At 45.2% G+C, this 13,503-nt stretch overlaps 1 protein-coding gene across 4 annotated transcripts in view; it reads left to right on the top strand.

Annotated features, from left to right (window-relative positions):
* The first annotated feature begins 959 nt into the window (after positions 1-959).
* The window catches only part of NEMP2 (nuclear envelope integral membrane protein 2), a 28,821-nt gene continuing 16,277 nt past the window's right edge, over positions 960-13,503 (top strand). The window contains exons 1-2 of one of the 4 annotated variants that reach the window (XM_047773077.1): positions 960-1,311; positions 11,672-11,787. In XM_047773077.1, coding sequence (XP_047629033.1) covers positions 1,191-1,311; positions 11,672-11,787 — 237 coding nt within the window. In that variant the 5' untranslated portion in view covers positions 960-1,190. Of the gene's footprint in view, positions 1,312-11,521; positions 11,788-13,503 lie in introns of those variants that run through there. The other 3 variants (XM_047773072.1, XM_047773074.1, XM_047773076.1) reach the window with 3 other exon arrangements.

Raw genomic sequence — 13,503 nt, 5'->3', positions numbered from 1 at the left:
GTACTGTAAATAGTATTTAAGACTACAAGTTCTGTATTAATTATCAATATTAAAGCCATTTAAGATATTTTTTCTGTTTTACTGAGATAAAATTGACATATAATATTGTATGTTTCAGGGGTACAATATGATTTGTGTGTGTGTGTGCATATATATATATATATATATATATAGCAAATATAGTACATTTAACATCCATTTCCAGACACATTTTTTTTTTATGAGAACTTTTAAGATCAACACTTTAAAATATGCATTACGGTACTGGGGTTTTGTTTTATTTTTGTTTTGTTTGCTTCCCAGGCTAGGGGTCCAATTGGAGCTACCGGCCTACACCACAGCTCACAACAAGACGGATCCTTAACCCACTGAGCGAGGCCAGGGATCGAAGCCAGACCTCATGATTCCTAGTCAGATTGGTTTCCGCTTCACCGGGAAAGGAACTCCAGTTACAATATCGCTGACTTTAGTCCCCATTACAACCCCAGAACTTATTTATCTTACAACTGGAAGTCTGCACCTTTTGAGCACCTCCACCCAGTTCTCTCACCTCCCCACCCCCTCCCTCTGGCAACCACCAATCTGTTCTCCCTATCTTTTTAAAAAAACACACATACACACAAGCTAATTTTGAGGGATATGTTATATTGTTTAGGGAACATTTTGCATGCTCTTTCATCTGAAACGTGAAGTCAATGCTGTTAAGCAACCAAATCGCCAATTTGTTGCTGTTACAAACGAGAAAAAATAAACTGATTTTATTTCTAAAAAGGGGGTTGCTGAAGGGCCTTCGCCTTCCTGGGGTGTCCTCACCAGCGCACTGAAAACTAAACCCTAAAACCCTGCAGGTCACGGGCCAGGAAAGTTTAGGCACAATTCACAGAGGAAGGGACCCCTCCTCCCTACAACCTCCACAGTTACCCCGGGCTCAGGCTCCGGGGCAGGACGGGGCGGGGCCCGGAGGCAGGAGGGGCCGGGAGAGAGGGCGGGCGCTCGGTGACGGCTGCTGGCTCTTCCCTTTGCGAGGTGAGGCGGGACTTCTGCTTAGCCGCGCAGGCCTCCCCGAGCCCTGGTCTCTTCCTGGGCCCCGCGCCATTTCTGCTCCTCTCGGCCGAGCGCCCCCTTCACCTTCCCACCCCCACCCTCACCCTCCCAGTGCTCGGGCCGCGCGCAGCTAACCCCCTGGCAGGATGCGGCCGTTCCCAGGGACGTGCTGGCTGCTTCTCTGGCTGCCTCCTCTGGCCGTGCCGTCCGCGGGCGCGGCGCGCAGGGAGGAGGAGGAGGCGGTGGCAGCAGCGGCAGCGTTGTCAGGTAACCGCGGGCACGGGCGGCGGGCGCGCGCACGCTCCCTGGCTCCCCGCCTTTCCTCTCCCGCTTTCCCCCGCCCTGTCTCACTTTTCCCATCGGTCTCCTTTACTGCTCTTCGCCTCCGGTTCCGGGGCTGGCGACCAAGCTCCCTTCGCCCCTGCTGCCAGGCCCCGGGAGTTGGGTGCTTTACTCTGCTCGGCGGACTGCTCCTTCCGCGAGCGCAGCCTGCGCGCGGGCCAGGCCCAGTCTCCCTTCCCGCCTCTTTGGGCTTCCCTGGTTTTTGCGGGCACTTGGACGCTATAATTTTAGGATTAGAAGCAACTGGCCCAGTTCTCTCATTTTACAGAAGTAGCAACTAAAACCCAGAGAAGTTTTCATTTGTCCAGGGATCACGCAGATGGTCACTGGTACAGATGATCCTGGTTTCCTGACTTTCAGCACAGGGCTTTTGTATAGCACATCAGCTCTTATAGCTAGATGAATAATAACGTTTTCGATCTCGAAAACGTTATTATTCATCTAGCTATAACTTTAGACTCAGGGTTAGAGAAGGTAAGAGCTTCGGCTTTAGAATTCGATTGAAATTCCCTTGCCCTGACTGGCTCGGTGACTGACTTTGAGTGAGTGATGCTAGTGATCACACGGATGATAGTATTTCACAGAATAATTGTGATGTTTATTGTGTGCACATGCCTGGTACATAGGAAACAAATGGTAGCTGCTTGCTCACAGTGGTGTTAAGGGCTATCTGTGGAGTGCTTCAAGATACTGGCACAGCAGGGCTAGGAAACTAGCCTGGAATTCTAACTCCAGGACTTCTGCTAATTTGCTATGAATTTAACATTTCTATTTCATTTTTTCCCCCCATAAAATCTTTTGAAAGAGTTCCTGGAATCCCTCTTCACTAACTTCTTTTCATCTCATTGCCCACCTTTGGTTGCAGGGAGGCAACCAAGTGTGGGCTTTTAGCTGGGCACAGCTTCTCCCTCCCAAGAAAATTAAGAGTCTTTGTCTAAGGATGAAGGCAGTTATCAGATTCAGCTGGAACTGCCAACTCACGGGAATCTTGCAGTGAGGTGTGCCTTTGGGGACTGTTCTAGACCAGTTTTCAGTGAACAGACATTTGTTGACTGTTTACTATGTGCTAGGCAGTGTTAAAAGGACTTTAACTATATTATATTATTTAATACCCATAGTAGCCCTACGGGGTAGGTATCATTCTTATATCCGTTTTACAGATGAGGAAACAAAGGCTTGGTAGTAAGAAATATAACCAGTATATACTCATGAAAAAATAAATCACAGATCTAAGAAAGAGGGTTTCTGACCATGGCGGCAGCCAGAAAATTTTTAGTCCCAGACCAATATCCAGAACCTTGATTTTTAGTTCAGTCATTACCTTCAGCCACCCACTTGTAGAATTACCTTGGTCCAGGCACATAATCTTTATGGGCTATAGTTTCTCATCAATAAAATCAAGATGTTCTGTTCCTGAATAGTCTCCAATATTTTCCTTACTTTTATTTGCCTCAGTGAACTCAATGTTTTTCAAGTTTTTATGTTACCACATTTAGTGTTAACGTCAACTTTTTATTTTAATTAAATCATACATAAGTGCTTCTCTTCTGCCTGAGGCATGCAGGATGCCCACTGAATTGATAAAATTCTAGCCCAGAGCTAAGAAAAATGGCAATTTTTATAGCCTTAAAGCAGCACTTGCCATTCCCAATGGGCTTTACAACTCAGATAGTGAAGCACCTTGGATCCTGTGGTGTGCCAGTGACACCTCTGGTGGTGGAGCCTCTGGACTAGGCTAGGTCTGAGAACCATTGCTGCTCTGAAAGTCTGCGTTTTTATGAGGAAGCCTGAGATCAAACAACTGGTACTTCCTTTCATAAAATAAGGCCCAACTATAATGTGAGGTTTGGATTAGGTGATACCTCCTGTTCTAAAATTTTACCTTGAGCACATACCCTTCCGTGGAATGGAGACCATTCAGACTGAGGCCAGCTTTGTGTCACCCTTTTTGGAACAAGGTCAGAGGCAGTTGATATAGGAGAAGCAGGCAGTTGTCTGGGCTGAGAGGAAGAGAAACTTCAAGCCTAGAGTCACCCATAGCTTGCAACCAGTGGTTTCCCTAGAAACCATGTCCTGAGATAACATTCAGGCTACTGCAGTGAATTTCCAGGATTGAACAATATCAATAGGCCATTTTAAACCACAGCTTTCAAATTCATCTGTAGAGAAGAAAATCAATACTTGGTGTTAAAAATCAGAACTGAATGTGCATCTGGTAGTTTCAGTTTCATTGTCTTTGTAAATGAAAATCAAGATTCATATTCAAACCAGGTTAGAAAAACAACTGGGGTTAATAGAGACATTACCTTTGTAACTTTGATATTACATGTTAACTCCTTTAAAAATGAATTTATGCAATAATACCCAAGAAAAATCCTTCCTTCTTTTGAGCTCCCAGATGATTTGTTGCTTTTTGTTTTCTCCCTCCCCTTCCTTATCCCCAAAGAAAAGCAATTATATAGGCCAAATGGAGAAAGTGGCAATCTCATTTAGTAAGTGATTTTATTATTCTGTTTTAATTTCATCTGAAGATATTTTTTTCCCATAAGGGCCCTGTAAGGTTAAATTTTCAGAAGGAACATTGCTGAAATATTTTTATGTTGAAGATTGTTTAAGATCTAAGATTTGAAAAGTGTTTGTGATTTTTATTTTTAGCATATTCTATAAGTAGATTTAAGTACTACCTGACCTTTTCTGAAGTTTTGAGTGAATATTTTTACCTTATGTCTGATGAAACTCTTTTAACAAGTATATCTTTATACATTTAGGAAAACTAATACATGACAAAAGTAGTACAAAGGAGTTATTTTTAATTAAAGCAGATGATATGCAGCCATCTCTTTTTAAAATATGTAGTATGTAGTCCTAACATTAGATTCACTAAATATTTTCAAATTGAGTGGCATTTAAAATGGGATCTCAGTGGTGAAGTTAACCCTGACTCAAATATTTTGTTTGTTTGTTCGTTTGTTTTTTGCTTTTTAGGGCCGCACCCACGGCATGGGGAAGTTCTCAGGCTAGGGGTCAAATCAGAGCTACAGGTGCCGGCTTACACCACAGCCACAGCAACTGGGGTCCGAACCACATCTGCTAACTTACACCACAGCTCACAGCAACGCCGGATCCTTAACCCACTGATTGAGGCCAGGGATTGAACACACATCCTCATGGATCCTAGTCGGGTTCATTAACCACTGAGCCACGGAAGAAACTCCTCAAATCTTTCGATAATATAAACGATTATGCTTCGTTTTAGCAGTTTGGGCACAACTGTCCAGACATACACTGTTTTCTGGAAGTCAAGTTTATTGAAAGGTTCAAGAGGGCCTTTGGAGGACTGCAGGGAGTTAAGGAGGGCCGTGCTTGCTCTGTGGCCTTGCTGGGGTAGCTGTAGTGAGGATGGCATTCAGGGCTGGTCCTGCAGGGACTCCTAAGTGCTTGGGAAAAGAGGCCGAGCTGGCGTAGCCCACCCATGCAGATTATTCTCCTGATCGGAATCAGGTTTGAGGAAGTGAATACCTGGGTTCTGGGGGCACTGTCTGCGGAGGAGACAGATTTCCCTTCCAGGGGGAAGCAGTGGTTCTCCCTGCACAGGTGGTGGTCTCTTCTGACCAAATGAATGATTGTTACTACATCCCTAGAACTTCTCCTGCGGTTTCTGGATCTCATTGTAAGTAATGTTGCTACTGTGATATATTTGGATGTACCCACCTCTACCACCAGGTGTGAACCAGCAGAGACTGAGGCTGTGTTAAGTAAGTGGCGCCTGCAGACCAGCCAGCGGCCTTTGAGCTTTCGGGGTCAGGGCTTGGGCAGGTGGTAGAAATTTAGCCAGCTTGACTTCTCAGCAAAACGCTCTTTCCCACCCTCAGGTGGAGATAGAGGAAGTAGAAACTGAACGAAGAAATGACTCTGGAAGAAGATTCCTGAAGGGAGGAGAGGCCTGGGAAAGACATCACCTTTATACACAATCTAAGATTAAAAGATCTGAATCTCTCTAGGAAGGCAGTAGGCCAGCTGCGATAACAATCTTGATTGTGAAAGTCACTGTCTTATACTAGTCCAACGAGCCCATGGCTTAAGACACGTGAATTCACTTGGAGCTAGGGATGTGGTTTCTTGTGGCTCTGAGTTTCTAGTTCCTTAGATAGTTACGAATTCCTATGTGGGTTGACTGAGATGCATTCACCTCAGGAGAAGGGCAATAACAATGAGGGCAGCCAGAAGACACCGTGAAATGCTAACATCTTGCCTATAATGCCTCACGTATTGTGTGAATTTAACATGAACTTCATGTCTTAAAGCCAAAGGCCGCTCAGGAGAATTCCAGAGGAGACAGTTAGCAACATGCTTTTAGTAGTGTTTCAGTGGATACCAGTAGAGCAGCTTACCTCTATCTGTACTTAATCTAGTTGAAGACCAAGTTGAAATCCAAGCAAGTTCTTTTCTTCCAACTGGGAGGTCCCCCCCACAGAATACACTGATGTACCATTCAGAGTACAACATAAACAAGCTGATTGCCACCTCTGCTTCCCCCTGCCTTCCTCTACCCAGTGAGGAGAGAGGAGCGGGTTCCCAGCCAAAGGGATGTTAGGGGTTACAGCTCTCCACCCTCTAGTTTAGGGGGGTACATTGATGGTGGAGTAGGGTAAGGGGGCTGTGGCCTGCAGGTCCTATAGGTGGGATAGCAATGGCACAGGCTGGACAGGCATCCAGCATCAGATGGCTCCAAGGGGACTACAGAGCGCATCTCCTTTTATGGTGCTGACTGGCACTGGCCAGGCTTCCACTGGCTCAGCTGTGCATGCCAGTAACCCACCAGTCCTCTCAAGTTACAATGCACACATAAAAGACAAATATTTAAGGAGTTTCCGTTGTGGCTAAGAGGTTAACAAATCCGACTAGGAACCATGAAGTTGTGGGTTCAATCCCTGCCCTTGCTTCATGAGTTAAGGATCCACTGTTGCCGTGAGCTGTGGTGTAGGTCACAGATGCTGCTCAGATCCTGCGTTGCTATGGCTCTGGTGTAGGCCAGCAGCTACAACTCCGATTCGACCGCTAGCCTGGGAACCTCCATATGCCGCGGGAGCGGCCCAAGAAATGGCAAAAAGATCAAAAAAAAAAAAAAATTTTAAATGCTTTAAATATTTAAAGATAGCAATAATGAACATGCATGTTCCTAGCTTCATGGAGAGAGTATACACTAAAAAACACATAGGTAATATGAAGAGGAGATAAAGCAGCATAAGAAGAAAGTGGGTGAAGGGGTAGAGGGTGTCATTATATTTTAATTGTATTGCAGTATAGTTGACTTACAGAGTTGTTAGTTTCAGGTGTACAGCAAAGTAAATCCATTCATATATCCATTCTTTTTCAGATTCTTTTCCTGTATAGGTTATTACACAGTATTGAGTAGATTACTCTGTGCTATACAGTAGGTCCTTGTTACTTACCTGTTTTATTTATAGTAGCGAGTATATCCTAATCCCAACCTCCTAACATCCCTTCCGCCATGTTTTCCTTTTTGTAACCATAAGTTTGGTTTCAAAATCTTTGACAGTGGGGTCAGAAAAGGCCTTCCTGAGAAGGTGACATTTGAGCAAGCACATTTTCTCTCAGAAGGAGCAAGCTCTGTCACGATCCGAGAAAAGTGGGCTGTAAGTGGAAGAAAAGGTATGTAGGAAAGCTTGAGGCAGGGGTGGCTCAGCGTCTAGAGAACAGGAAAGTTAATGTGGCTGGAGAAGCCAAGCAGGAGAGAGGGTCAGAAATACCTGGTCCTTGGAAGGGAGAGTGAGTTCAAATGTCTTAGGAGACAGTCTTGGGGACAAATGGAAAAAAAACCTTATTGGAAGGTGGCCTTTGTTTGCAAAGGTCAGGCCCCAAAGAGGATGCTTCCTCAGGCTGATTTCGAGAGACAGCAGCAAGTGATGGTTTGGAGTGAGCTCTTAATTCTCTGCTCAGGAATTGAACCTGGGCAGCCTGGATGAAAATCAGGAATCCTAGCTGCTAGACTAGCTAGAGGCTAAAAGCAGAATTGCCCTGATTCTTGCCCCCCGTTGAAAGCAGAAAAGTTTCAGGGAGGCAAAGACTGTGAAAAAGGAAGTTTGTTGTTAGAAGCATAGTGAAACATGTGGGAGAGCACACAGAAAAGTAGTTTGTGTATCTAAGGCAGAAGCAAAGCAGTAATACACACCCAAAGGAGGAGTGTGGGCGCAGGTGTCCCCCTCAATGAGGAGCACGCCAGCGAGGTGATTTAAATCACTTATATGGCACAGTTCTTCTGGGTCTTTATTTTCCTTTGGCCAATTACCTTGTTTTATTTCTCACACCTGATCGGACCCAGGGCCCTTCCTAATATGCGTGCACATCTTTTGGCCAAGATGGATTCCAGAGCAAAGGGTTATAGGATGGTTATCAGGACATGTTAGGGCCTAGCACCCCCTCCCTTTTTGACACCTAGGGGGTTTTCTGCACATGTAGAGTTGAGGAAGTCTCCTTGACCTCAGGAGTGATTGATGTGGTCATCTTTTCACTCCAGCAAATCTCAGCTCCTGCCATTTGCATTCTGCTTGATGGGTCAAAGAGAAGCAAGGCCCAGTGTACTTAGCCTACCAAGTCCCAGCTGTTCTCAGCCCAGGGGCCCATCTATCTCTGACCTCAAGACCACTAACAAGAGGGTAGTTCACTATTCTTAATGAGAATTGATTCAGCACTTGAAATAGTGGAACCATCTGGGAGAAAGGCTGCAGGGAGGGACCACAGGAGAAGCCCCTAGCAGTGAGCACATGTGGTATTAGGAGTAACTGTAAAGAAAGAACGGGCTGTAGTTAACGTTCTGATAATGGTATGGGCAGCTAGGGTCTGCAGACCTCAGACCTCATGTCTTCACCTGCCCTACCAGAGTGTGCTCCCTTCCCAGCCATGGGTAGGAATCCCTGCTTTTACTGGGGACTCTAGCACAAGGCTCTCAACTCGAGCTGCCAGATTTCACCCTGTTCCTGCTCAGAGAGCCCACAGGGGGCTATGGGATGCGGCCGGGACCCCTCCTTCTGATGCTGCCTCTGTTGCTCACTAGCTGAGGGCTTTTTATGTGTGTCCTGTGTTCTCATCACAGCCACTCAGACTCTTCCAGGATCCCCACTGCCTCCTTTGACATTCCTCTTTTCTAGGCCCAGCTGCAGCCTCTTGATGTCCTGGAAGTGCCCTCTCCCTTGTGCAGCCTTGTGGCCAGGAGTCATTTGCACCTCAGTTATACCCAAGAAGGCACTTCAGCATCCTTTGCTTTGTGTGTTTGTAACACTGTTGTGCATTTTCCTTTTGGCTCTTGTGTATAAATAAACAGACCATGGAAGAATGCTTTTTTTTTTGTCTTTTCGCCTTTTCTTGGGCCGCTCCCACAGCATATGGAGGTTCCCGGGCTAGGGGTCGAATCGGAGCTGTAGCTGCCAGCTTACGCCAGAGCCACAGCAATGCAGAATCTGAGCTGCGTCTGCGACCTACACCACACCTCACAGCAACACCGGAACCTTGACCTACTGAGCAAGGCAGGGATCGAACCCGCAACCTCATGGTTCCTAGTCGGATTCGTTAACCACTGCGCCACAACGGGAACTCCAGCATTTTTAATTTTTATATCCTATATTTGACAGAGAGCCTCTGGAGCTTCCTCCTCGTGCCTTTTTGAGATGTGCCTCTTAACCTAGGTTCTTATATTTGCATCTCAGACTCTCAAACTCTGCAAACGTCTTGGTATATTTAAAAACATATGCATCACATTGTTAAGTGTAAAGATTAGGAGTTCCCGTCATAGCACAGCAGAAACGAATCTGACTAGGAATCATGAGGTTTCAGGTTCCATCCCTGGCCTCACTCAGTGGGTTAAGGATCTGGCGTTGCCGTGAGCTGTGGTGTAGGTTGCAGATATGGCTTGGATCCTGCATTGCTGTGGCTGTGGTGTAGGCTGGCAGCTCTGACTCTGATTGGACCCCTAGCCTGGGAACCTCCATATGCCACAGGAGCGGCCCTAAAAAGCAAAAAAAAAAAAAAAAAAAAAAAATGGTTTCACAGCATCACAGTGGAGGGTACTGGATCCTTGTGTAATTTTCCTGCTTTTGTGCCACCACCCAAGAATCCTGACTTTTATACAACTGTATTTTTGAAGGCATTCACAGTATCTGCCTTCACTGTTCTCCAGCTTAATGCTAAGGATGTTTCTAGCCAGGCAGGGACCTATCTGGGCTTAATCTGTATTATTCCCTAGATGGATGTAATTGTCAACTATTTATTCCTGGTTACCCAATCCTTTCCCAATTTGGTGTAGCAGGTTGTTCTAGCTTCATTTCAGGTTTTTCTGGAGAAACAGCTGACCACATTCTGCTGAGAGGAATTGAGGGTTGGGTGTAAGGCCTGTTTCTTTGTGTGCCCAGGAGCATTCCCTATTCTTTTATATTTGACAGATGCAATGGTGACACCCTTTCTTGGGTCCAGAAGAATTATGACTTTTATCTCACTTCATTTTAAATTCAGATAAAGCAGTAGCCACAGAATAAAATGCACACCATTTCTTTATAATTTCCTTGTGGCACTTAGTATATTTACCGTATATGATGCAGCACCTGTCTTCTCTTTTCCTCTATATATTATGCTGTCTTGTATTGTATTGTATATTACATACTATATATCATATAATTTTTTTATGCATCACATAGAACACACACACTTATATACGTACTATATCTGTTTCCAACAGACCTATCTTCACCTAGTCCTACCAACAATCATTATGTCCAAGATGGAACTCATTTCCTTTTCCCTGCACAAGCTTGCTTGCTTCTCCAGGATTTCTGGGTAAAGGGCCTCACCATCTCCCCACTCACCAGAACTTTCTGGTCATCCGTGGATCTCCAAGTCTGTTGATTCCACTTCTTCAGCGCTCTCTAATCTGTTCTTTCTCCCTCCTGAGTTCATTTCTTGTTTAGATAGCTTTGGGAGCCTCTATGACAGTCCTTCTGCTTTCCGTCTTCTCGCCCACCTGCCTTACATTTCACATGGCTTGTAGAATGCTCTTTGTAAGACAGGACTGTGTTCCTGAGCCTTCCTGATTGAGCTGGTTATTCTGTCTGCCCACAGATCCGTCCTCTGCCTTCTCTCCCCTGCTCAATGCCTGGAAGCTGGCCCCTGGTTTGCCCTCTGTCTCCCCATTTGGTTTGGACAATGAGAGGCAGTGATGGGGGGACAGGAGAGAGCATGCCCTGAAGTTCTGGCAGAGATTATGGTACCTTAGACTGCTGTCCTCCCAGCTCCAGTAACAGCAGGGTCCTTCCTTGGCCATTGCTTGGGGCTTTTTTTTTTTTTTTTTTTAATCTGTCTTTTTGCTATTTCTTGGGCCGCTTCTGCGGCCAGGCTAGGGGTCCAATCGGAGCTGTAGCCGCCGGCCTACGCCAGAGCCACAGCAACGCGGGATCCGAGCCGCGTCTGCAACCTACACCACAGCTCACGGCAACGCCGGATCGTTAACCCACTAAGCAAGGGCAGGGACCGAACCCGCAACCTTATGGTTCCTAGTCGGATTCGTTAACTACTGCGCCACGTGGGAACTCCAGGACTTGGGGCTTTAAAGGGTTTCCACTCTTGTTGCTGCCAGGGGAACTTCACAGTTCTTTATTGTCCTTGACGTTAATGCATTAACCCTGCCCACACCTTCCCTGAATTCCTTCAGTTAAACCCTTTTGCATGTTAACAGTTCCTGCTAAGTCTTTGATGCTTACTCTGCTTTCAGCATGAAGTCCACACTCCTTAGTGTAATAGTGAGCACTGCTTATTCTCTAGCTGCAGGTATTGAAATGTCACCTATCTTCCTGGATGGCTGAACCACTTCCATGATTTCCCCTCTTCTCTACGGTTCTGTCTGTACTTGCCACCCCCACCCCACCTCCTGACTTCTGTTTCCATGCCCCTGACTGTCCTTTAGTGCTCCACTCACATTCCCGCCTCTCTGCAAAGCCTTCCTCAGTCCTTGTCCTCTCCTTCAGGATTGAAGAAGTGCCTATTCTCCATGCTCTTACGTGCTCTGTCCCTTCATTTGTCATAAGAGTATTGATACTGGACTGTAATCTTTCTGTCTGTCTCCTGATAGGTTGGAGAGACCAAGGGGCTACAAATACCACATAGAAGAATTTACTGGTCATAGAATGTAACCAGCTATCATTATTCCTGTGAATAAAAAAGAAAGAAGACTCTGGGGAGTTATATACTTAGGAAATATATTCCCTTTTCCATTTCTCAGTTCCAAGGTGTAAAGCTTTGAAGGAAATGGATTTAATTAAAACTTCTCAGTCAGACTGTTACTGCTACAATCAAAATTCCCAGATGAAATGGAAGTATATTTGGTCAACTGTGCAGGTAAGAGCCCACTTTTACATTATGTCTTAGGAACAGGGAGTTAAAATGTACTTTTTTTAAAGAGTAGATGTAGCTCTTGGAGTTCCTTTTGTGGCTCAGCAGTTAATGAACCTGACTAGCATCCATGAGGACGCGGGTTCGACCTCTGGCCTCACTCAGTGGGTTAAGGATCTGGCATTGCCGTGAGCTGTGATGTAGGTCGCAGACGAGGCTCAGATCTCACGTTGCTGTGGCTGTGGCTGTGGCGTAGGCCAGCGGCTATACCTCTGATTGGACCCCTAGCCTGGGAACCTCCATGTGCCATGGGTGTAGCCCTAAAAAGACAAAAAAAAAAAAAAAGAAGAGTAGAAGTAGCTCTTGTATGACATAGAGCTGTGTGTCAGTATGAGGCAACTGGGGGATCACACAGTAGTTCAAGGGGAAGGGTATGAGAGGGAACATTAATTCTCCATACTCTTTCATAAGTCTTTCTCCAACCCCTCCAAATAAATATACTGAGTGTAATGTGCTTTCAGTTTAAATATGGCTCAAGACAACGCCTTCTCACCTACTTTCCAAAATAATTGCTCTTTCAAACCCTCCTATGTAGAAATTCTGAAGTTACCTCTGAGCCCAGGTATGGCCAAGATAGTAGTTCCTCTCAATAGCCTAGTGCTTTCCGTCATTCAACATTTAACAGATATTTATTGAGCACCTACTAAGTGTCAGGAACTGTTCCAGACTCTTAGGATATATCATGAACAAAACAGATCCCTATTCCTGTGATGTTTACACTCTTCAGAGGTGGGGGTAGAGTGGGGTAAGACATAAATGTAAAAGAGAAGAAAATGATAAAACCAGTAAGTGCTGTGAAAAAAGAAAATGTAGAGGAAGACAAGTGGAATGAGGGGGATGGGGGCAAGTTGCAGTACTAAAAAGACTGGTCAAGGTAGTTCTCACTGAAAAGGTGACATTTGAGTAAGATTTCAGTGAAGTGAGGGAGGTACCCAACAGAGTATTTGAGGAAAGAGTGTTCTTGGCTGAGGGAAGGCCATCAGCCAGGCCGTCGTCATCAGGGTGCATGTAATGTTGCTTTGTACCATTACTAATGATATACTTTGATCACTTAGGTAAGGTGGCACCTGCCAATTTACAGTTTTACCACTGTAAACTGGCTTATCACCTCTGTAATGAATGAATATTTTGAGGGATAATTTGCAACTGTATGTATTCTATTCCTCATCAGACTTTCACCCCCTTGTTTTATCCTCCATTGATGATGCTTGCCTGGATCAATATTATCACAATGTTTATCACGCAGTGACCTTCTAATTCCATTATTCCTTCTGCATTAATTGGCATTCTTCTATAAGAAAGAGTTTTGCCCACCCATGTTTATATACATATAGTTTCATGGATTGCCAGTTCACTTGCTAGACTACACTTTGTTACTTTTATTATTTATTTTGGTATTCAAATTGTCTGACATTTGGCCAGTAGGAGCCCCTTGGAACTAGCTCCTATGTCCTTTAACTTGTGCCTGTCATTCTTTGAGTGCTTTACCTCCTGGCAACCAAGATATTCCCCGGATTATCCTGGAATTTCTTTTTTTGTTGTTGTTGTTGTCTTTTTTGTTGTTGTTGTTGTTGTTATTGTTGTTGTTGTTGTTGCTATTTCTTGGGCCGCTCCCGCGGCATATGGAGGTTCCCAGGCTAGGGGTTGAATCGGAGCTGTAGC

This window comes from Phacochoerus africanus, chromosome 3 (assembly GCF_016906955.1).
Source record: "Phacochoerus africanus isolate WHEZ1 chromosome 3, ROS_Pafr_v1, whole genome shotgun sequence".
Lineage (NCBI taxonomy): Eukaryota > Metazoa > Chordata > Mammalia > Artiodactyla > Suidae > Phacochoerus > Phacochoerus africanus.
This window is presented reverse-complemented; position numbering and strand designations above follow the sequence as displayed.